The sequence below is a fragment of the Folsomia candida genome, unplaced genomic scaffold (genome assembly GCF_002217175.1).
Source record: "Folsomia candida strain VU population unplaced genomic scaffold, ASM221717v1 Fcan01_Sc027, whole genome shotgun sequence".
Taxonomy (NCBI): domain Eukaryota; kingdom Metazoa; phylum Arthropoda; class Collembola; order Entomobryomorpha; family Isotomidae; genus Folsomia; species Folsomia candida.
The window spans coordinates 1,631,859-1,658,202 of record NW_019091219.1 but is presented as its reverse complement, the minus strand read 5'-3'; the positions used below and the strand labels follow the sequence as shown (position 1 = coordinate 1,658,202).

The 26,344-nt window shown below is 37.2% G+C and overlaps 1 protein-coding gene across 1 annotated transcript; it reads right to left on the bottom strand.

Annotated features, from left to right (window-relative positions):
• Positions 1-763: 763 nt before the first annotated feature.
• Positions 764-3,365, bottom strand: LOC110859653 (retinol dehydrogenase 13). The gene is made up of 3 exons (XM_022108623.2): positions 3,211-3,365; positions 2,041-2,362; positions 764-1,623 (listed from the first exon to the last, which is right to left on the bottom strand). Exons 2-3 carry the CDS (start codon positions 2,342-2,344, stop codon positions 977-979), a joined length of 951 nt encoding a protein of 316 aa, XP_021964315.1. The 5' UTR covers positions 2,345-2,362; positions 3,211-3,365; the 3' UTR covers positions 764-976.
• Between the last annotated feature and the right edge of the window lie 22,979 nt (positions 3,366-26,344).

The window sequence follows — 26,344 nt, the reverse complement described above, 5'->3', positions numbered from 1 at the left end:
GATCAAAAGTTTGAGCTTCGTTTTTAGCTGTTTCTACCGATTTACTAGGAGGCGGTTTATACGGTGAGGAGGCAGTCCCTGATTAATGACTCGTCTTCTAGCACCTCCTACATTTATTATTGTATAAATTAGGGCCAAAGAAATTTCATGCCTACGTACATTCAACCTTTTTAATCACATTTCCGGCGAAATTCTGACTGGAGAACTTTTTCAGTCTCCCTCCACTGAAAATGGTCAGGGAGGAGGCATTTTTCAGAGCTTCGAGTAGAAAAAAAATCAGAGTATTATCTAATTGGTTTGCCTATCAAACAGTGTAGGCCGGGTTTGTTTAAGTGGTGTCAGTTTTTTCGTGCGAGCGTTTGAAAATTTCTACGTAAGGAGGGCCCATGCTCTGTATATACGGGGCTTGATAATTGTAATGATGTAATTGATTATTCATATCTGTTTATTTATAAAATACCTATGAAATAGGTACCCGCTAGAGTTCTGTTATAAGATTTCCCGTAAAAATTTAGCAGGGTCACATAGAGGTACGATCGCAGGTGCGATGTAGGGCCTTTGACTAGATAAAATAGCTTGGAAAACTTACCTCTATTCCACATTTTCTTCAGCAAATTCCAAAGGGAAAAGACGAATTATAAAATGTTACAATATTTAAAAAAAACATGTTGACTTACCGCATAACTTTTGTCAATTAAACGACGCTACTTGTTTATACGAGAGTAATAAGACATGAACATGCATGAATAAAGAAAGATTACAGTCGATTTTTTTTGTTGAGATTTTATTTTGACCAAAAAACATACATTGCCCTTAAAATTGGACAGGTTAAAATTATTTTTTTAAACCACGTGTTCACACACTAACACCTTAACGATTTACAACTAATCAACACCCACCATCACCCCCACCCATCTTATCTTATCTTATCAATGAACAAAAAAGAATAAATTGCTTGCTTGGTTTCCCATAAAATTTAATTGGCCGGCCAACTAACCCCCGTCAACTTTTCGCTCTCCTCCCACAATCTTTTCGCCGAGGCGGGGTCCTTCGCCTTCTCCGGTACGAAGGCCTTTGCAACCTCGCCCTTCATCTCGAACCACCCGTTCGGCCCGTAATACCCGCCCTTTTCCGCGTCTGGCGAAACTGCGGCGTAAATTGACGGGAGCGCGGCCTTCTCGACGGGATGCGACATTACATAGTTCGCGACATTTATCACCTTTCCGACCAGGGTATCGTCCCGCGGGCCGTTTGAAATCAGGTCCGTTTTTGCCACCCCGGGATGCGCGGAGATGCAGGTGACCCCCCAGTTTCCGAGGTCCGCGCGCTTCACGAACTCCGCGGTGAAAAGGAGATTGGCCAGTTTTGAGGCGCGGTAGCCATTCCACGCGCTGTATGACTTGTTCCAGTTGAGGTCGTCGAAGTCCATGGCGCCCTCCTTCGCGGCGATGGAGGACACGTTGACGACACGTGGGGAGCACGTGGACCGTCGTAGGGAGGGGAGGAGTTGGCCCGTGAGGGCGAAGTGGGCGAGGTGATTGGTGCCGAGTTGGATCTCGAAGTTGTCAGAGGTCGTGAGACGTTCTGGTGGCGCCATGATGCCGGCGTTGTTGATGAGAATGTCTGAAAAAGTTGGCAAAATTATTAGATTGACTGATTTTGGCAAAGGAAATACTTTTTGTTGTTTGTGAAAATATGTGTAAATTTGCAAAATTATTTATTATGCGTAGATTGACTGATTTTAAGCAAGATAATATTTTTGTTATTGATGAGAATGTCTCAAAATTGACAAAATTATTATGCTTACATAGACTGACTGATTATAGGCAAGGAAATATATTTCGTTGTTTACGACAATGTCTGAAAATTGCCAAAATTTGCAAAGTTGTTATGCTTAGATTAAATGAATTTTGTTGTTGTTTATGAAAAGCTCTGAAATAGGGCAAAATTTGCAAAATTGTTCTGCTTAGGTTGATTGATTTATACCAAGAAATATGTGCATATTTTTTCAGTTTAGAATTGCAAATTTTTTCTACTAACCTAAAGCTTGACCCTTGGCGTTATACTCGGTCGCGAATTTCTTGACGCTGGCGAGACTTCCCAGGTCAATCATGGCAAAGGAGACGTCCGCGTTTGGCACGGCGGCCTTGATCTTGTCCACAGCATCTTTCCCCTTGGCCTCGCTCCGTCCCCCAACCAACACCGTGGCTCCGGCGGCGGCAAGGTCAAGCGCCGTTTGGTATCCTATTCCACCCGTGGCGCCAGTGACCAGGGCAATTCTTCCGGTCAAGGAGGGAATATCTTTGGTCGAGAAATGTTCCTTTTTGCTGCATTTCGACGTCATTTTGAACAAATTGTAATTCTACAATTTAATAAAATTATGAATTACTTTTGCATTTTTTAGTCTAATCGAATCAATTCAACTTCACAATTTCTAAAAATACTTTTCTACCCTTTGTTGGAATATTTATGAATATGTAATAAGTGTTGATAATGAATTGCAAAACTTGTAACATGGTTTAAAATTTTTTAGAAGAATTTTATTGCAAGAAGATAAGCTTGATTCAGACGGATTTTCTAAAATCTTTAAATTAAGTTAGAACTCGGTATTGGAATTCAGAATTGACTTAATGCAAAACAAAACATGATTCTATCCCATGCAAATAATTTCGAGAAAAAATTAGTCTAATTTAGTTGAAATTGTGAATTATTTACGTAGACACGTAAAATAGTACTCAGCTAATTTGCAATTTTAAAATGTTGCAAAGTATGGAAGTAATAATTTTATTATGATGGGCCGACGGTGAGGAAACTTGCGAATAATGCAAAAACCACAATTATGGTAAATGTAAGTTATCGACATGTCTTACAATCCTTTACACGTTAAATAAATAATAAATTTCTTGTTTTATGAAAAATCATGCAAAAACTGGACAGTTATTTTTTGTAAAAATTGTTCACAAAAATATGTACATATATTAATGACTCTTATCGAAATCGAAAATCTTAATTACAGTTTCTAACTCTAATGCGGTTCAACCCAACCGAATTAATTGAAAAAATCAAATGGAAAAATCTTACGCGAATATGTAACAATTCAATAAAGGAATTTACCAAAAAGTACACATCTGACAGTTTGTTTAAAAGATTTTAATTACTATTTCGAGTTAACGGGTTACATATCATAACACGATTTTAGTTTTGACTCACCTTATGAATTACTGGGCTTAATAATGAAAATTTCTACGTATATTTTTATAAAGAAACTGGCCAAGTTTCTACAGCACAAAATATTTCACGGCTTCCCCAGCTTTCGTATGGACACTGACTGACTGACGACAGGTTTTGGGAATGAAGGTCAAATATATAGTGTGGTGAGTAATACATAATAAATGTGCATGACCAGGGAAAAAAACACAAGTAATACAAAGTATTATTGTTATCGTTTCAGTATGAGGTACATACATACATACACACATGCATGCACAATATTGAGCATGACTGGCATAAAACAGGTTTAGAGCGACGTGTTATTCCGTTTTTTATCTACCTCCAGCACCACAAGGCCGGCCACAGACAAAATTGGGCATACTCAACTCGTCGAGTTAAATTGTCGGATTTATTAAAGGAAAAATTAGAAACTAAATGCCAGTAAAATTTGATAATATGTACAAATTTGAAAAATATTGCGGATACTTACTATTTCTACGTAAAGTAAAATATTTTAGGAAACAAGGGTAAAAATTCCTATTTTTTGAAAAAATCTCGTAAAGCGTCCGTCTTAGCTTATTAATCATTTCTCCGGATTTATAATTCCACACCCACCCCCACCCAAATCCACCCCCTGTCGACCCCCACCCCGACCCAAATCGCGCCTTGTTTCCCCGAATTATGTTGAACTTTTTTGGACAAAGACTAAATATTTAAGAAGTCAGTTTGGGACTGTGCAGAAAGCATGTGATTGATTTGAGGGGGGGTATAAAGGTATCCTATCCTGCCCATGTTAATTAAGGGGGGGGGGGTCAACATTTTCCGAACATGGATCACATACCTCATGTGCGGCCACTTGTGTATGTATACCTGCACATACACACAACACATGCCATTTTGAGTGCACCCCTATTATGTAAACGGGCCTGCAGCAATTGTTTTCGTGCTTATCGGTAAATCGTCATGACGCACACACAACTATGTAAATGCATACACACTATGCTTAATTATGTACAGTCAATGGAACAAGTATATGGCACCGCCCACGCAAGCTAAATAAAAATGGTTATAACTTTGGATTGCATCATCAAATTAGCATGAAACTTTGTACCCATTTAGCAAATCTAATGTAGTGTTCGATTATAATCATGTTCCAGACTGAAATCAAACAACCGTAACGTTATTCTGATTTTGACACAAACGCGTCAGGTTACAACCTGCAAAAAGTATTGGCAACCTATGGCTTAATTGCTTGTGCGAAATTTTTATGACGATAAACCTCTACCTTTTGTCACGGTAAGTTAATCAGATCACAAAATATAACTTTATCTGCTTCGTAAGTCCAGATTGGTATTGTCTAGAGCCAAAATTGCGACACCAAACGAGCTATTTTTGGCGGAGCGAGAAATAATCTTGCCTCCTTCTCAAACAAGCTTGGATATCAAAAACTCTAACATAAAACATGCCCCGCAATATTTACTATTCGAAACTTAGCCAAAAAACATGAAGCGATATTTTAAATTGCTGGTTTCCCATGATCCGACTGAAAAAAGTCACCTTAGCCTAAAATCGACAGATTAATCAAGCAAGAAATCACTCGAGATCGGAAGATTTCGGCTCCCAAAACCATGTTGAATTTGAGAACCAAGTGTGGGGTTAATATATCATTCAATTTGGTGATCAATTAAAAATCATGCAATGGGGTTTCAGGGTCCAGAAGCCCGACTGACGCGGGGGTCCCCAAAACCAACTAACTCAATAAATTGTAATGAGCTAAACACCACCCTAAACAGACTTCCAATGAACGAAAAAGGGTCTACTGGTCCGACATAAGCAAATTCTACTTATTTGGAGCCAATTGAATGGTTAAAGTCTGGCGGGTGCCATTAAAGGCTCACAAAGACGAATATGTTCATATGGCAGTCAAATATAAAGGAGGATCGATTATGGTTTGGGCATAAATGACCAGTTCGCGGCGTAGCTACGTGGTCATTATCGATGAAATCATGACCAAGGAGGTCTAATTAATCATTCGAAACGATAATTTTAAAACACTTGACAAAAACCTGACATAGGAAGTAATTTCATATTCCAAAAATGCAGTGGCCCCAAAACATGCATCCACATTAACGATGCAGATTTTTGGAGACCGAAAAGGTTAAGCTTCCTTTGTTGGCTGCACAGTCTCCCGATGTGAATCTGATTGTCCGGGTTGAGAAAAGAGCGACTGGTGGAAAACCAATCGTCGAAAAACGAGCTTGGCAAAATTTCGAAAGAAGAGTGGGCAGTCATGTCAAAAAGTGTCAGAAAGAAACTTCTGGAGTCAATTCGATGGCATGTTTCTGCTCCTATTGTATCGAGAGGAGTTGCTATGTAATACCAGAAGCGATTTGTCGTATTAAAATTGGCGTTTCTTTGCCTTATGATTTTTAAGTTCAAGGGTGCCAATACTTTTTGTGGGTAAATTTTGCAAATTTCCCAAGAAATTATTCAAAAACTGTGTTTATCTAATTTTAATCAGTAAAAAATTACTATAATCGGATACTACATTAGATTTTTCAAATGTGTACAACGTTTCATGCTAATTTGATAATGCATTCCAAAGTTATAGCCAAATATACTTAGCTTGTGTGGGGGTTGCCTATACTTGTTACATTGACTGTAGATATGAATGTACGTGGTCATGTACATAATGGGTGGAGTGGCCACGACTTTACTTCATTGCGAGGTTTCTCTTGGCAAAGTCCAATTAGTGGGACAGGTTTGTCCAAATGAGGCAGCACTTTTTTTTACTACGAGATGAGTCAACCCTCTGTACTTTGCTCTGGTCTGCAATAACTGGCACACACGTGACTTATATATTCGTCATCTCGGATTTTGATAATCATAAATGTGTTCTTATTATTTCTCGATGCAGAATTGTATATTTAGAGTAGTATTAATGTGACTGAACATAACATTGGAATATGTATATGTGTTACTGAATGAAGGAGGTTGTCAAATTGTTTTGAAACAGATTCGTAGTTTTTAACTTTCATACACTCTTAGCAACACGGTATTAAATAATCACCACCCGAAGTGCATATATGTATTTATGACTTTACCGGCGCGGTGATAGCGGGCATTACCTTATAGTGAGAAATATACACCGACGTGGTTCTCATAATCAAACTGCTACCAACCCGGGGAGAAATTATCAGTAAATCAATACCATCACGGAGTGTACACATATATGACTTAATCACATTTTGTACAGTGTATAACTCTTTTATCATACTCACAATGGAGGCGCAAACCATGTTCAGCGTAGATTATTTTTTGACCATGTTAGTTTGTAAGAGCAAGTCTCTAGAAACAACATTTCGTTCACCACTTGCGCAGATGCGCAAAATTCAGCAAGTTATGGGCGCCACAAGTTCGCAAAAAGAGGTCGAGGATGAGCTCTCGCTGGACCTTGCATCAAAAATCATGCATTTTTGCGAACTTGTGGCGCCCAGAACGTGCTGAATTTTGCGCATCTGCGCAAGTGGTGAACCAAATGTTGTTTCTAGAGACTTGCTCTTCCAAACTGACATGGTCAAAAAATAATCTAGGCTGAACATGGTTTGCGCCTCCATTGTCAGTTTTTATTTAATGCTTCAATAAATTTTTATCCAAAGTTTTCAAATCCTTAGAAATGTTTTCGAATCTTTTATACATAATTTTCAAAAAAGAGAACTACGTAAACTTTGAAGGTAATGATGCAAAATTAGTGCAAACTTTATGAATTTCTTAGCAAATATTTACATAACGGTGTATGTATGTATGTATTCATTATCTAACACTCTTTGCTAAATTGTGTGCTAATGTGTTAACTACATAATATGGCAGATGGCAATATCATATTTAAACTGGTTTCAAACTGTGCATATCATATCACCCGCGTGTCACTAATTTATTAAATACTTAATAGCCAATACATAGGTACTTACGAAAATCAAGTTATGCACGTAAAAAATGTTTTTTTCTTAAATTTTTAGCACATTTATATTCGATTTTTGAGCAGAATCAAAATTTTAAGATAAGAGAAATACATAAATTTGCTGAAACTTCAGGTAACGGCATGGTCCTTGAGATGTTTTTAAGTAGCTCAACATCAAAATGTACCCTCAAGTATGTACATAAATATATATTTATAATTTCATGTCGTTTGTATACAGGAATTTTACTAGGTACAAACATTTTTAAAGGTACATACATATATAAAACTTATAAGGTAGGTTTTTCAATGTTTTGCTCCTCTACGTACGCTAAACAATTACCCCCGCAATGCGTAATACGCGATGAAATATACCCCAACAAAAGCAGATACTCCGATCGGATAGAAGACCCTCATGGCTTCTTCGACCCAAATCGGGTCCACATTCTCCGCTAAACTTTGACCCTTGATGAGTTTGCACTTTCGGATTAAAAAGACGAGGATAAGCTCGATCAGGGCGATAACAACGAATCCGTGGCATCCCAGTGTCCACACATCAAATGGTGTTATTTTGTTCAACGTATTTAGATTTACAGTGGTGGCAGGAATGGAGGCGCACCACGTACACTGGACAGCCGCCCCCAAGAGGATAAAATTTCGGATGGTCAGCCAAGTTAACGTGGTCGGTGTGAACATAATGGATGCGCAGATCGTGACGAGACTTCCAGCCGTCCGTAAGTACACGGACAACATGATACGATCAAGTTTTTGAGTGATGGAGATGTTGATTTGAAGACAGTTGTAGTTTCCTGGGAAATTTTTATACAAAATATATGTCTTAGTTCACTCAAGTTAATTTCATTCTTAGCATGGAATACGAAACCACCTGACCTCGCATTGTATCTTCCGGGCAGTGTCGGGCCATGGATGCGTCCACCCAAAATTCTGCTTGGTCCAGGTCATCCATCAGGACGAGTGGTTCCACGGGAGACCAGGTAAACTTCACGTCGTTAATAACCTCCTCATCTAAATAGATAATTTACAACAGACGTTTTCCAACGTATACGTATAACGTATATTTTAAGCGAACAATCTCACCACTTGCAAACATCATTGTGCATATGTTCTTATCAAAGGGATACATCTCCAAGGAGATTGGGCAGAGGTAAGTTAAAGTCGCCCTAAAACACCCCAATTTAAAGCGGTTAGAAATATCTTAACTCTATCACTTTATGAGAAACAGGTTCTAGCTATAATTTTTGCTCTTCCTGTGGAAACTGAAAGATAGATAGATTTTCGCACGTTATTTTCACCACAGCACGGACTGTAGCTGGACTTCAAGAGTGCTTTCACTAGCTCACTTTTCAGTGCATAAAACAGCAAGAATTACATATTGGCGCTAAATGTATCGTACACGTAGAGACGGAGACATATAAAGTGTTTAAACAAATATTTCACCTTGTTCGGAATGTTACAACACCGTCTTGGTAAATCTTGTAGTTTTCGTCGTCCCGTAACCTGGAGTGCTGAAGAAGTCCACATTCATTAAGAAAGTACGTATTCGGTCTCCACAGTTTCTGCACCAGGGAAAGTGGCAGGTTGACATATCCACATTGGTCATGTGCTAAAAATAATTGCTCATTTTAGTATTTACAGAATCTCCACAAAATTACAATTGACAACGTTTTTTGTTACAATGATTCTCCCACCCCAAACGAGAATCATGCCATTTCATTTCAATTGTCACCTGGACTGAAAACATCTGTTAATAAGAAATTAACTATAATCTTTGTAACTTCGTGAACTGTGTAACTCTTGTTAAATTAGGTTGAGGTTACTTTTTCATAAGTTGGTGCGCCCATCAGAAATGTATACATTTAATTTAGCTTTATTCATATCAATTACGAAGTTTACATGTGCAGGTACGTTACTCGTTTACAAACTCCGGAGTGAATAGCATATCCAATATATGTCAAATGGAAACCGAATTTTCAAATTCCAACCAGGAAAACCGTGTAACCTTTGTAAACTTATAAAGAATTACAACCTGTCTTCGTAACACAAATATTTAATGTATTACTCGGTTACAAATGTGGGCATGAGTTGGAAAAACAAATTATAAAATTAATTTCTTCTAGATATTTCTAAATTTTTTAAACGCTTACCATGTTTTCGTCATCATAGTCTCGCAGGTTTTCAATGGTCAGCCGAATTGTGGAATTGGACGACCCTACGCAATTCATTGTCATGAAAATCTACGTTAAAAAATACTCTGACATTTATTTTTTTGAAGTTTTTTCGAGTTTTTTTGAACAAATTTTCGGCTCGGTTTGATCCGAGCACATTTTCATGCTTACATCCCTTTCTCTATTAATATATGTGCAGCTCTGTGACATTACCTCGTTTACGTAAATCTAAATACCTTTTGTCAAAGATGCAAGCCTTTCATCTTACCGTTCAGATTAGTTGGTCGAACCGATCCGTTATAGTTGTCAAACAACTTTTTAACCATGTCGGCAGCTGTGATGTTTCCCGTCCCATTAGTATTTTCCCCATATGCAGCGCTGATCAGAACGAGCCTGGATAATTTAGCAACAAACTTAATTTTGCATTAATTGAAATCCAAGTAAAATAAAGGTTAAGGATGAACTCAAAAAGGTAACCTTCTCTTTTCAAAAATTTGGAAAGTAAATGCACTCTAAATCCCTGTGTTAAGTAAGGTAATGACGGGATAATTCTTCCCGCTCACCTGCTTCTTCTCATCTCCTCCCGTATAATTTTCCTCCCAGTTATCTCCTCTCGTACATCGTCCTCCCCGCACCATCTCCTCCCTTCTATACTTTGCTTTGTCGTATTATGCAATGTACATATTAAAGTTTGTAAGGCATCTGGGGCCATTCCAAACAGGCAACATGGTTTTGTGGAATTTTGTAAGTCTTTGGAAACTTATTTGTGGAGGATATATACAGGGGCAGGTAAGGTGGAGGAGGTTGTACGGTGTAGAAGATGTACACGAGAGGAGTTATCCCCAAATCATGTAACATATACTCCAGCGTAAACTTTCTCAAGTTAACGCTGCTCTACTCTTTAGTGTAGCTTATTTAATTATGTAAGAGCACATTCACTTTCCAAGACGGTAACGTATTTTTTAAGACTTTGTGGTCAGCTTAACTTGAAGGAGATATAAGGTTTATATATGATAATGGGTTCAAACTCCTTGCAAAATCAATCACATTTTTTTAAATTTGTATATGCCATCCTGTAAAACAGCTTAAATAAATTGTAAATTTATTACTGAATCAAGAAAATCCAGGTGAGGAGCTGGATCATGTCTACTTTCTGGCCTGGCTCTTAAGCTTCACTCTGAAAAATGCAAACACTCGTTAATCCACGTCACCAGAAAGTAAAAAGACTTTTGCTCCACTGCAAAAGAGGCCGGGGGTGTTAGTTTCTGTTCACTTCTTTCAATTAAATTAGTCTCATTCTGTCATTAATTTAATTTAGAATGAAATTTGCGAAATACCCGATCTCCAAATTAATCCCATAATTACCCCCAATAATTACCATCCAACAGCGCGTAATAAACTTGGAAGGTGTAAACTTTGTCCCCTTTCGGGCGAGTTTTTTCCTCTTTGGATTCCAATATCTCAGCGAAACGTGGCAATTGGGGGTCTTTTTCAAATTGCATATTAATCAAGTTTGTGAACGAGTGAGACTAATTTAATCGAAATGAAAGAGCATAAACTGGGAGATGTCTATTCTCAGTTGTGTTAAAAATGTTTAGTTACCTACATGTAATCGAAACTGTAAATCCGATTCAGAAACAGAAATCTGCGAGGATCTTGAAATTAAAGTTACATGCGTAGGTTCCCCAGAAATATTTTTAGGAAAACTTGAGGAAGTTGAAACTTCAGGATGCGACTGTGTAGGTGATGAATTTCGAGAGAGCAGAGTCGTACTGGGAGAGAGACAAAGATGCGATCAGGGAAATATGTATCATTCTCCCTGTCCCGTTGTCAAGGCTCCCTCCGGATATCGGATCAAGTTGCACAAATTGTTCTCAAATGTATCTGTATGTTAGTCCCAATTTGCAAAATATTTGATTCGCAAAAATCCCGGTACAGAAAGGTTGAAATTATTTCCATCTTAAATAAACATAAATATTCCTGTCCAAGCCCCATTGAAATTGTGCAAATTGGGCGTACTCACTAAAATATTTTATTTGCCATTGCATCTCATTTTATGTAGGAAATTTGCAAAGGTCAAAATATCGACATTTGTTGCTTTCCCTCAATTTGCGACATTTGAATAAGGATTAATTCAGTATTAATTTTTACCTCATGAAACGATGCAAATTATTCAAGTTTTTGTCATGATTACCTACTTGGTCGGCTATTGTCGTAACAATTTTCTTCAGTGTGTGCAAAAAGATAGCGTTTTTGCAATTTCTTCATGCCTTTTTGCCCTTTTCCCTGCATTTTTGTCTGTTTCATTCCTCTTTGCTCGATTTTGAACCCGATTTCTTGTAGTTTACAACGTATTAAAGAAATTATAGAGTATATTTATTTTTTTTTAATTTTATTGGAGAGTTCCGGCTTTCATTAATACTTTGAATTGAGTAAATGTTAGTAAATTTAAATTTGAGTTAGGTTTGCATCTCATCTCGCCCCAACTAGCCAAAGGCAAAAAGGCACCCATTTCTGTAGGACAAACAGGCAGGCAAAAAGGCATTGTCTGCCTTTTTGCTATGCCCACACTGATTTTCTTGTTAGTTCTCACATTTCCCAACAACTCCTACGTATTTTCACCTCACCTAATTATTGGAATACATTTGTAGGTAGACATCCTTCGAAATGTGATCGACACGTGGAGCAAAAAAGTTTTTTGTTCAAAGTTTTATAGTGCGTGAAATCAGCCAATCAGAAACATATTCTAAGGAAAAAATATTTACAGCAAATGATGAGCGAGGCATTGGTATTCAAATTAGACACGTGCTTGCATGTAAATGTCGAAGGGATGAAAAAAATTGGCATTTATTTACTTCATTTCGGTGTCATTATTTTCATAGATTGTTAATCTCACTTTAGCCAAATTCAACATCAACTGTGAATCTCTCTCTACATAAAATGGTATGAGTTTTGAGGTAAATGTGGATTTTTAAACTTTAGAGCAAATTTAATTTTTTACACCACGAAACTATTGATTCTAAAAATCATCAAACATTCTTGGGCAATAAATGTCCTAAAAAATTAACTCGCTCATTCTTGTTCGAACCGACAGTTTTTTTGTACCAAATTAAAATTCTAAAAAATTGCATGCATGTAAATACACACATATCTGAGTTATGAAGTTTCTGTCATTTTAGAAATTTGTTTTTAAAGAGATTGAATTGCGGTAGAGTGAGATTAAAAATGTACGCAACCCACATCAAGGCATTATATTTCATGCGTATGTACAAATAACCCACAAACTTAATCCACAAAGCTCAGAAACTCCTGAAAATTAGAACATCAATGAAATTAGAATCATTTCAGAAATTAATTTTAATCCGCCTTGTTGTATTTTGGTTATTTCAGTTTCCATATTTCGAACAGGTTTACAAACACCAGAAGGAGAAAAGTAAAACTACTTAAAAGACAACTAACAACCGACAAAGTTTTAAGTCGACTTTCTCGCAAATTACAATTCTGAGAAAAACTCATATCATAATGGGTAAAAACGAAGGGAATAAATTTCCAAAGGTGCAGAGATCTCCTCGAATTTAAGCAGGAAGTTCCTGTTTAGCGTCGTACTTCGGATTTTTACATTTTTACATATAATACAAACATAACAAAGTGATTTATTCGCAAACTATTCACGGGAACTGTTTGCATTACAAATTAAGTACTTCGACTGTATCGCATTTTGTTGTGAATTTTACACTTTTGATGACACGTCGTCCATCTAAAGTTGTGAATCATGGAAATAAACACAAATGATGGCAACTTATAAAACTTTTTAAAACGAAATCCAGACCTACATACAAATTGGCATACTTTTCGGTTGTGAGACAGAAACTTAGGTAAAGTAGGAGAGTATTCAACAGGTAAAAAAAAGGTTGAAAGACGGGTTCCGTGCGTGAAGGATGTCTCCAATTCCATAGTGGAGCAAAAGTCCATAAACGTAATGACATTTCATGAAATTTCATCAAATGCATTAAACATGCTACTTAGTTTCCGTTGGGCAAGCGTATCCCATTCTTTGCGTACAGCCCCACCGAATTCCGGGAAACGTTGTTATGATGCATGACATTATGTATGTGACGACTCCATTCAGTTCCCCCTCAGCAGACATATGTTTGCAGTAAAAATCTCCTCGCTCCGATTTCTGTCGCCTCGCTTTCACTCACCTTTTCTGCATAACGAGATTTACTCATTTCTCGGCACGAACTAGATTCCAAAGTGAATCTCTCACTTGTCAGATGAATGGATAGCCGTGATTCGTTTCGATGGTCTCACAAAAGTCTAAATAACCATTTCATTTACAGCTCCATCATTTCAGCAGCGATAAAGTTGTGCACAGGAACATTGACAGATCATCATATACGTTAAGTAGCACCGGAGGAAAGTGTCATATTTTTTTGTTTTGAAAAGGTAGAAGAGACGAGGAAGGGAGATGAAACCGTGGAGAAGGCACGTCTTCCAGGGGTCTCTTAAACCCCTAGAAGTGCCATCTCGGAACTCTGGTAGGTTACAAAGCAATAAAATAGATCTAAACCAGAGGTCGACGCTGACAAATTTTCGGCGGCGGCGGCGCCAGTTTTTGTTAATTTTTCGGCGGCGTCGGCGGCGCGGCGCGGCGTCACAATGTTAAAGGAATATAAATCAAATTTTTCGGCGGCGGCGGCGGCGCGTAAAATGCATCGGCGTATGGCGGCGCGGCGGCGTGAGATCGGCGGCGTCGACCTCTGATCTAAACCATTTTTGCAGGGTTTCTTCTAAATACTTGGAAATGTATCAGCTTTATTGTTAATGCGTATCTTTATGAAGCTCTTGCATTTCTATCATTGGCTTGAAAATGTAAGTCAGTTTGTGTATATTTTGTGGGGTTACCAGACTACTCCTTAATATAGGCAGGCAGGCAAACGAGGGTAAGATAAGCCAGATTACCTTACACAAAACCGAAACCTTGTTTCCACATATCTTATTTGTTCTAATCTTTTCCAAGTACTTCACCTCATCTTTCACAAATGTCTTATCTTTCTTAAACTTCTCGTGTTTCACAATTGTCTCATTTTACAAAGATCTTATCTTTCTCATGTATCTTATCTTTCCCAACTGTTTCATCTTTCTCATGGATCCCATGTTTCTCGAATGTCTCATCTTTCCCATGTATTTCATTTTTCTCAAAAAATCTCACCTTTCTCAAGTACAAAATCTTGTCTTTCAAAAACATTTCATCTTTCAAAAATGTCTCATCTATCCCAAGTATCTCATTTATCTAAAAAAAACATCTTGATATATTTATTACTAGTGTATAAGCCCGTCTCCCGCCGGGCTAGAGCTTATTATTTGATTTTCGCGAAAATTAAGTTCCGTCACGGAAAATTACTTTCACTTCCGTTGCAGACAAACATTTCCAGCTTATAATATAGATAGTACACTTGATGCAGAGCAAATACTGTACGGAATTGTAAACAGATTCATATTATTTATAAAACTGTATGTATACGTATGTACATACTCATAAAAAATTTCAATCCCAGCAAGCAAAATATGTACATGGCACAGTTTACGCAATAGAAGGGCGACGGAGGCAGAATGAGCATGAAAAAGAGACATTGCTCAACTTGAATGGGAAACTTATCCTGCGTGGGGCCATGCAAAAAGAATATATTGGATTTTCACAGAATTATATCAGCCCCTCAAACCCTGAGGTGACCAATGAACAAGAACAAACCATGATGCAAACCATGCTCTGTTCCACCGACGACACACTTCATGCACAATCCAGTCCATACTCAGCTGAACAAGAATACCACAAGATTCACCCCATTCCATCCAGAGCCACCAATCCCACACTTGTCGAATTAATTTGCCCCACGACAGATGGATCTGACAGTTTGCCTTTTACGGGATAAATCCCAATTTTTCTACGGCATCGAATTTTGACAGCGTTAATTAGACAACATTTACTCGTCGTATATTCGGAATCCGTTTGCCGAGAGCTTTCCAACGATACTGCAGTTACGGGGTTATGTGAGACTTGAAATTTTCATCCAAAGTTAATTTTAAAATTTTATGAAACGCTCGATTCAGGTTGCAGAGAAAAAAATTAGGAATCTTTTGGCGAAAGTAGCATTTCGATATGTTTATCCATCATGCAGAAATCCGTGTCCCCGTTTTTGCTATTTTAGACCACTCCCACTCGGGCAAGGGACGGATGGCTACCGTTGCACTCAGAAACATCACCTCTACCAAATGTGCAAATCTTGGATCAATTTTTTTCTATGTTTCGAGATTTCGGTTTTCATTATTACTACTCTTAACCTTGTTCTAAAATAGTGGAATATGTTGAATTAAAAGCCTCCAAGAAATACTTAGAATACATACACACATAGTTTTTATTATTGAAACAAATTTTTGCATTATTTTCTTGGCCTTCTTTCGTCCTTATTACAAGGTGTTATTGCGAATATATTCGGAATTAAATTACAAATTTTGATAGTGTTTACCACGAAATTAAGGCTTTTTGCAATTCCCCCCTATTTCTAGCATGGGCCCCTTGTAGGTTTTAAGTACTGGGTCGTCTTGCGGTGTGGGGTGGTCGGGTCGATAGATGAAAATGTGAAGACTGGTGTACTCCCCGGCTTTGGTTTTCAAGTAATGATAAAATTTAGTGGGATTGGATATCCAAGCCGTGTAGTTGGACACCCCACGAAAATTCTCAGTAAATACGACAGCATATCCGAGTTTCTGCGAAACAAAGAATCCTTAATGCTTTCAAAACTGTTGGAACGTAGGGGGACGAATTTCTTAAAATTGAATTTCCTATGAAAAAAATACTACTGTAAATTTAGGAAATTTCCAATTTTTGCGAGCTTTAAATAAGCTACCCTGTATACACATAACTCACCCAATGCTCCTTGATTGCCTCGTTCTCATAAATATCAAATTGAAGATACTACAATAAACCAATCAGCAAAAATATTACTTAATTCGCGAAAAAGTGAAGTAAATTAATGGGGAAAAATTGTCCGCAAATATGAGTGGCACCCAAGGGCAGTAGATGTTTGTAATTTAGTGAAGTATGATGACTAAACATTTCTAGAATTAATTAGTTATTACAAATTGAATTAATAAACAGCTTTGTTGCGAAATTGTTGAAAAATTTGATTGTTTTCAGGTGTACATACATACATTGGGCACTGACTCATAATGGAGGTCTTCCAACGTATGCTCATAGATTTGGACCAAATTAGCGTCAATTGATGACAAATTTAATTAACATGAAATTTGCAAATGGAACTAAATATCTGCCAATGCTCAGGTTTGGCGGAGATATTTGCATAAAAGAAGGGGATAACACACCTCCAGGCTGGCAAATTTTTCATTTTACAAATTTTCTGCGCATTTATCCGTGTTGGATGCAAATATCTCCGCCAAACTTGAGCATTGGTTCCATTTGCAAATTTCATACTAATTATATTTGTGATAGATTGACTCTACTTTGGTCCAAATCTGCGAGCATACGTTGGGACACCTCCATTGTCAGTGTGCCCCATAAACCTCGATCATTCCCAAAATCTCAGATGGATCCCCTGGCAACGGGGTTTCCAACCCCATAAAACCCGGAGTTTCCTGACTCTGATTTGCATATTTAGAGGGGAGTTTTCGTTTAAGGGATATTTAGCAAAAGAAATGCCTAACCTCGCCCCTCCCCCCGTCCGGATTGTAGGAGATGTAAAGAACAGGTTTATTTTGTGAAAGTGATTGTTGCACATTGAGTGCAACACAATCAAGGAGAAGGTTTCCTTATGTGCAATCTTAATCAGATACATTTGTCACATTCTAGTTTTATATCGTGATCGCCTCTGGGCAGTGAGGCAATTATTGCAAGTCATCTCATTGTTATCTCTCTCACTCTCTCTTTCAATATGTAGGTTAGAAATAGGTATAGCAACCATATATAAACAGCAGTCACGGCAGTACACGACAGCAATGGGAGAACAAGTCTTGGGGAGCCTGGGAGATGGGCTCAAGAGGAGTCTTGTTGCTGCTGCTGCTGCCCTTACCTCGCACAACCCTGCCAATCTGAATTGAATAAAAACTTGTCCAAATCAACATCTCAATCTGCCTCGAGAAACGTGTACATTATTTATCCCGATTTCCACCACACGGCCACAATGCTACGAGTGAGCCATATGTGGGGTCGATCTAGTGAACCCCCTTCGGGAGGATCATCACAGAGAAGACTTCCGGAAATGAAGGGTTGTACGAGCCGTCGATGGGTTTCGTCTTTTGGATGCACGTGCTGTGTTTTACCCTGAACACCTCGAGATGCAAATCTGTCAAGGGTTAGGTTTTAGTTAATTGCAAGGCAAATCAAGTTAATCAGTTAATTAAATCAGTTAATTAGTACTTAATCAGTTAAACTATGCAATATTTAATTGAGAAATCGTTAATAAATAATGTGACCCGAGGTGGGCTCCAAGGCTCCAATAATATCGTGCCAAAGTTAAAGGGGTGAGATAAATGGTTCATGTATTAAAACTGCGTAACTTTTTTCTAAAAGGTTATGTGGCGCACGCTGTAACTCTATAAGTTTGAGCCATTCTTGAAATTCTTGACCGATCTTCAAAATTAACAACGTTCTGGAAACTTTAGACCGTTAACAGGAAATTCAACAGTAAACTGACGCAGTTTTAATCGGTGAACCATTAGAACATTGCGATTTTCTGCGATGTAAATAATTTACGAACGGTCACAAATTGGAAAAGTACCCGGTTTTCCAAAAAAGTCAGTGTCAGGCGCGTCGCTGAAAAGAATATTTTTGAAATACATTTGTAAAAAGCTAGTGAAATATTTTTGTTACTGAATTTCGAAGCGGAGCCTCATCGAAACTTCGCTTCCGTGAGTCAATTCGACCCAGAGGAGGAAAGCACGATGGGGAACATTTTGGGGCAAATTATTTCTATGATGCAAAGTGAAGACTGAAATATATGTAGTTAAGGAGGAGATTAAGTTAGCAGGGAAGAAAAACTTCGGCTGAAATGAGCGGATGTCGTAAAAATGTATTGTTTATTTAGGACAAAGAGCGTGACGTGTGCGTTACGTAAGGGACCATCCACAAATTATGTAACGCAAGAGGGGGGAGGGGGGTCTAAGGCTCCAATGATATCGTGCCTATGTGACACATGTTAAAGGGGGGGGGGGGCAAGGGGAGTTTTCTAGAAAATCGTGATTTTTGCATGACATAATTTATGGATCCTCCTTAAAGGAGGATTGCATATTTGCAGAATTGTTTTCATGTAGTTGTGTAGAATAAACAGAATATCAATTTTGTGCAGGGTTATGTTTAAAACAGAATAACCGTAAAACACTTATCCGGCTTTTGTCAATTGTTATGTACATTGATTCCTACTTTACAATCGAGCAATTTGCGGCTTAAAATATATTTTTGGTGTTATTTTACCTCAGAAATTTTGTCCGGTGTGTTGTAAAATGCGAATTGATTTATTTTGCAACAACTTTCTTTAAAATGCTAAACAAAATAATTAAATTTCTAAATATGAAATAAACGAAATCCTTAAGTACTTCAAATTTGACGATAAATAAGAAGGTATAAATATTTAATCAAGAATTAAAGCATTTCCAACTAACTTTTTTCGACCGCGCTTAGCTTAGCTTCCAATGACATCAGTTTTAAGATTGTCCGGTACGACAATTATCTTTCTGATTATCTATTCAAATTCCAGCAATATACTTGCATACATATACTTTTTTGAGTGCCTAGCAGTTCATAGTGAGCGTTTCATAGTCATGTCTTTCATGGTTTTTGTTTCATAGTACATGCGTTCCATAGTTGTTTTTTACATCGTCATTTGTCAGTGTTCATAGTCATGCACTTCATAGTCAATTTTTTACATAGTGGAAATGTTACATAGTGGGAATGTTACATAGGATTATGTTTAAAATAGTCACAATCTTACATAGCCCCTTAAAATTTCGAAGTCATTAATTGAGCATATAAATCAATTTAGAGTAACGAAGGCTTCCGGATCATTTTTGATCCAATCGAAGCATCTTCATCGTATGTTGTAAAGGTTTAATAACTCTTTATTGTAACTGAAGGAAAAAACCTAAGTGCCAATACATATCTTACATGAAATCCAAAATATCAATTTCAAATTTGCCATAAAGTTTTATCTTCTGGCTCATTTAAATTTTGTTATTTTAACTTTTGGTATGTTATGTAATTATTATAATATCTACTTTAACCATGCCTGGGAGTGGTTGTGGTTATCAAAATGTCACGCTAGGCTTTAGAATCTGACAGACATCGCACTAAACGCCTAATTATTTAGTATATCTATGCTTTACTTTGGTACGTGAATATCAAAGATTCTTTTGAATATTATCATGGAAAAAATAATCTAGAAAATAATAGTTCTAAAAAATAATTCATAGAAAGCAATGTCGCAATCCATATTGGACACTATGTAACAGTGGTATCAATACTATGTAGTGAAATCACTATTAACGTTATTCACTATGAAAGAGACTGTACTATTTAAGTAACAACTATTTAAAGACATACTATGTAAAAGCCGACTATGAAAAAACGAACTATGAAAAGCCTTTGCTTTGAAAACGAAACTATGAAAAGAATGACTATGAAAGAATGACTATGAACTGCATGGCACCGTACTTTTTTGAATATAGGGCAAGAACAAGTGGAAGAAATCCAGTCATGCAATTTAAAATTGATAATCCAGAACGCCGGCTTACTTGAAGCGTACAACTCAAACTTTTTCCAATAAATTCTTTTGATTAACCCAACGATTCTAGGGAGCGTCCATAAATCACGTGATCAACTAGAGGGGGGGAGGGGGTCTGAAATTTGTCAATAATTATCACGAGGGGGGGGGGGTAGATGGTCAGATGTCACGTGACATGAGTTTTTTTAAAGTTTTTTTTAACTTTTGTATATGCCAATAACTATCATCGGAGAGGTATACATAAACTCTCCTGGCATACCACACGCACGTTATATAAATTTGATTTTCATTTTGCATATTTAGAAACTTGCTCGACTTAAAATTCCTATGTCTGACTGGCGCATTAAATAGTTACAGTCAATGGAACAAGTATATCCACCACCCACGCAAGCTACCTAAAATTGCCTATAACTTTGGAATGCATTATCAAATTAGCATGAAACTTTGTACACATTTAGCAAATCTAATGTAGTGTTCGATTATAATCATGTTTTATTGATTAAAATTGGATAAACATAGTTTTTAAATAATTTGTTGGAAAATATATAAAATTAACCCGCAAAAAGTATTGGCACCCTATAACTTATAAAATCATAAATCAAAGAATCGCCAATTTTATTACGTCACACTGCTTCTAATGTTACGTGGCACCTCCCCTCGACGCAATAAGAGCATAAATAGACCGTTGAATTGATTCGACAAGTTTCTTTATAACGCTTTTCTATATGTCTGCCAAAACTTCTTTCGAACTTTCGACAAGCTCGTTTTTCGACGAGTGGTTTCCCATCAGTCCCTCTTTTCTCAACCCGGACAATCAGAATCACATCGGGAGACTGTGCGGCCAACGAAAGAAACTTAACCTTTCCGGTTTCCAAAAATGTGCATCGATAATTTGGATGCATGTTTTGGGGCCACTGCATTTTTGGAATATGAAATTCCTTTCTAGGTTAGGTTTTTGTCAAATGTTTCAAATTATCGCTTATAATGATTACTTAGACCTCCCTGGTCATGATTTTGTCGATAATTACCAGATAACTATGCCGCGACCTAGTCATTTAACCCCAAACCACAATCGATCCTACGCTGTGTTTAACTGCCATATGCACATATTCGTTTTTGTGAGCCTTTTATCACATCCGCCAGACTTGGACCATTCAATTGGCTCCGAATAACTAATACTGGCTTACGTCGAAGCAGCAGACCCTTCTTTACTCAATGAAAGTCTATTTAGGGTGATATTGACCCTATTCCAATTTATTGAGCTTCTTCGTTTTGAGGACCCTCGCGTTTGTCGGGCAACTGGACCCTGAAACCCCATGGCATGATTTTTTATTGATCACCATATTGCATGATCTGTTGACCCCGTACTCAAATTCAACATGATTTTGGAGGTTGAAATATTCCGATCTCGAGTGATAGTTTGCTTGATTAATCCGTTGATTTTAGGATTAGGCGGCTTTTTTAGCCGGATCATAAGAAAGCAGGAACTAAAATGATTGCTTCATGTCCTTTGGCTACATTTCGAATAGTAAATATCACGGAGCATGTGTCCTGTCTGAGTTTTCGATATCCAAGCTTGTTTGAGAAGGAGGCAAGATTATTTCTCGCTCCGCCAAAAATAGCTCGTTTGGTGTCGCAATTTTGGCTGTAGACAATACCAATCTGGACTTACGAAGCAGATAAAGTTATATTTTGTGATCTGATTAACTTACCGTGACAAAAGGCAGAGGTTTATCGTTATAAAAATTTCGCTCAAATAAGTAAGACAAAAGGTGCCAATACTTTTTGCAGGTTCCAACCTGACGTGTTCGTGTCAAAATCAGAATAACGTTACGGTTATATAATTTCAGTCGGGAACATGATTATAATCGAACACTACATTAGATTTACTAAATGTGTACAAAGTTTCATGCTAATTTGATAATGCATTCCAAAGTTATAGGCAATTTTAGGTAGCTTGCGTGGGTGGTGCCTATACTTGTTCCATTGACTGTATTTACACATGTGTGTAGCTCTAATTTGATTAATGATTTAAAAAACATTGTTATTCCGGACAAGGTCCGGCGGACATGATTTAATTTGAGCATCATCTGTCACGTGACCGAGGGGGGGGGTTGCGAAAGTATCACCAACGGTCACCAAGGGGGGGGAGGGGGTCAAAATTGTCCAAAAATCGATCACGTGATTTATGGACGCTCCCCTATCAATTTCATCATTTCTAATAGATTTATTTCCAGCTGGTGAAATACATTGCATGGAAGTTACACTCAGGTACTTAAATCGAAGTCCTGCTTTCTCCCTTGCCCAAGTATTTATATGATTTTGGTCAGCAAATTTGAAACTGATGGTGTAATTTGAAACAATTTAATGTCTGGATTATCAGGGTTTCTGTCTCGAGACAAATTTAGCAGAAGTTTCATAATACATCCAAAATATTGACTTAACGGAACTCTCTCTCTGGAAGTGCTTTATTTCCTAATTATAGGAAATAAATTCCTGATTACGTTTTTGCTTCTTTGTGGGGTTTATTCAACCGAGTCTTCATAGTCGGATTGATAATTATTTAGTCGCTGAAAATCTGACATTTTTGTTAATTGTTTTACGAAATAACAAGGAATGGCCTGACAAAAGTTGAATGAGAATTGGGTGAAATGAGAGTTAGTGATGGTAATTGTGAATGATGAAAATACATACCCGTATCTACCCATTTATGTATGCTGTCAACAATATGATAGGTAAAGTAGAGTAATATGATATATAAAATTTGGTCCGATGATTTTACAGTTTCGTTGGACACAAAAATTAAACCCGTTGCCCATTGCATTACTGGCCAAATTATTAATTTTGGTTGGGATAAACTAAATTTTCGTTGGATGGTATAAAATTGACCCTTCACAAATGTTTATGTTCTAAGGTTCATTCATGATTGGCTTGATAATTTAAAACAATATGTACGACATCGAATTTCTCCCCGGTTTTAATTGTTCGCCCTAAATGAAAGGATGGAGCCACCTTTGTTTTGAGTATTACTGAATTCCTTTGACGGGTTTGTAACAGTTTGTATCTGTAAAGTGTTAATTAATTTGATTTAGTGGGTATTAAAGTGTATAAATATTTTGAGCTTATCCATTTATTACAATTATTTAAATGAATAAAAGATTCGAAATAACGTGAATCGCTTATGGAAGTGTTTCGCAGATTTTTATTTTAATACCGGTTTCTCGGACGACCTACTTATTTACCTGAGGACAAAAGAAGCCTCGTGCCCGACTCTGCTTTCCAGAATTTATTGTAGATTTTATATGACAGTGGAGTCGTTGTCGCACCTTTAGGTCAAAGGGTCCCCAGTTAATAAAGCTTGTATCCACCATACCTATTCAAAAAAAGTCATTCAAAAGTCAATCATGCCTATTTTTGATGCAAGATTTTCATTCACTTTTGTTCACTTTCTTCCAAATGCATCCCATTTCACTTCAAGGGACTTGGATTTCTTACTTCGCCTCAGGTAAATACCAAAATTGGTAAATAGCATAGGGTGAAAATTGAAAAGAGTGGGGAACCATTTCATTCGCAGTTATTCATTTGAAATGATGAGATTCTCAGTAATTTTCATGCGGGTGATTCATTTTTATTCACAATCCGATGGCATTTTTAGTACATATCCCACATATTCCACCTGTTTGAACATTTTCGTGGCGAAAATTTGGTTATTTTCCAATTTAATGACTCCAATTTTTCCAATTTTCTCACTTTGAAGTCCATGATCCATTTGGGACTCGCCTTAAAGTTTAAATCAATTTCGCTTGATTTTGACATTGCCCATCTTCTTAAGTCCATCTCATTAACATGCATCATTGACGATCTCGCATTCTCAAATCGCTCAAGCACAAATTTTTCCACCTGTTTGAATTTCTGAAATGTTGTGCTCTTATGCTCTACATATGCTCTCAATCTGGTAATTGTTTTGCTATTTTTGATTTTCTTATATCGTCGTTTTGCTTGGTTGAATTTATGTTTTTTAACCTTATCGTAGAAATCAAGAATGTTCACCATTTCCTGATATGTAAAAACGGCACCGTCAACCACTTCCTCCACCCATTCTTGCGACACTTGTTGAGAAAGACTGTCAGAGTCCTGTTCAACATCAAAACTATCACTATTTAAACTATCACTATCACACCCTAATTCACCGTAAGTATCTGTATATATATCTATATCCCCGTCCATATCAAATTCTAATGTGCTTATCGTTTCTAAATCAGTCCCAGAATTCTCGACAATCTCTTCCACAAATGAGAACACTTTTTTTGCAACGTTTAAATTGTAGGTCGATGAATTGTTTGATCTACCGTGGATTCCAAACTTTTAGCCAGTTGCAACACTTTCTCACAAATTTTAATTATATCTGACATTATGAATCAGAATTTGAAATGCCAAATGAAAAGTGAAAAAAAATTTGTCATGAAAAAAGCGAATAAAGAACATGTGTGAGCTAGCCAGCAGCGTTTGTGAGGCATCGGGCGCTGGACGTCTCATAATGAAACTATGCTACCCATGGTCACACGCTCGTCACAAATATCGTCATAGATTGACGAAAAGTGATTTTTGCACGTAAATCTCACCACTTTACGCCATAAATCGCATATTGTAGTCATTTTAGTACGGGTGGGAACCCTGGATTCAACCGGCACCTCGGAGGTTTCCCTTGTAAGAGGACTCCATAAATATCCAGGTTCATGGAAACCGCAAGTATTTAAATATTGATAAAACAAGTATTAAACGAAACTGGCGAAAGTGTTGGAAGCCTTAATGAATTAATAAACCGACGAAAACGAATATAGAATAAAATATAAGCGGCGTCATACAGTGAAATGTAGAATGATAAGCGGCTGTAGAATTATGTATTTGAAGCCTATCATTTCGTCTTTACAATGGTAATGGGTTGGTCGAAAGCATATTTCGGGCTTTATACTTAAGTGCCCATCCTGGGGGCATGATGGCAATTCAAGTTTCTTCTTAAGGGTCATTGTCACTCTGTTTGAATTCTACACGTGGTTCGTAGTCTGCAATATTGTTTCCTTTTCTATCATGATTATTCTCATGTATCCAGTGGAAGTCAACTTATTGATACTCGAGAGAGGTTATGGCAAGGTAAGAAAATAAATCAAGGTTATCTAATAGAGTGTTAATCCTTACCGAAAATATTCAACTGGCCTATTGAAGCATTCCATGCAGTGCTTGGTACCAGTAAATTCCGCTCATTGAGACAACAAAGTTTTACAAGGTTTGCAAAACTAATTAAAATTGCCATAGATAATCACTGCGGAGATCTTGCAGCATATATCCGATTTTGAATAAATAATTGCCAGTAAAGCATACATTTAATTAATGAAGATATGAAATTCGCAAAAAATACGATCTGCCGGTTCTGCAGATATATTTTCATCCAACGAGTCCAACGAGATGTGTTTGGAAACAAATCTTTATAATTTGCATTTTCTCATCTTGCAATATAATGCAAATATCTCGGTAAAATTAGACCATTGCCGGTTAAGATCTTATGAAAATTTCACATTGATTATCTTTGTGATTAATTCACACAAGATAATGTTTACCAGAATTCACAGATTCTGCAGTGTTATCGTAAGTTGCTTCATAACTTTGTGCACTTTTCCTTCAAATACATAGGAAGACGAATAATCGATGGCGAGATTTACCGATGTACCGAACTCTACAATTGTTATCGAACTTCCATAATTTTGTCTTCACCTCCCCTTCCATGGCTATCGTGGCGTTTAGTTGCACTCTCTGTGAAAGTTTTGCTTTATTTTTAATAATCACTTCCAGTCGGATTGTCCCACTACCAGTCCTCACCTTGTTCTGCTTAGTTGTAGTGGATTTCGGAATCGTAATTCAGGCCGTTTTTAAAATTCTGTCGTACCCATATGTCAAATCTGTTGAGTTTATTGGACTCGTGGAGATGGCAAGGTATTCGAAATCAGAGCATCGTTTTATTCAGTCTTGCCCTCCTTTCAAATTGTCGTTGGGCGATGGTGGATTCTTCGATAAATTGACGGCATTCGTCATTTGGCAGAAATGTATTGATCTATTGATCACTTTTCTCCTTTTGTAAATTATTCACGACACATATAGATATTCTGGTACTAACCATTACTAAATTTATTCAGTAATCGTTA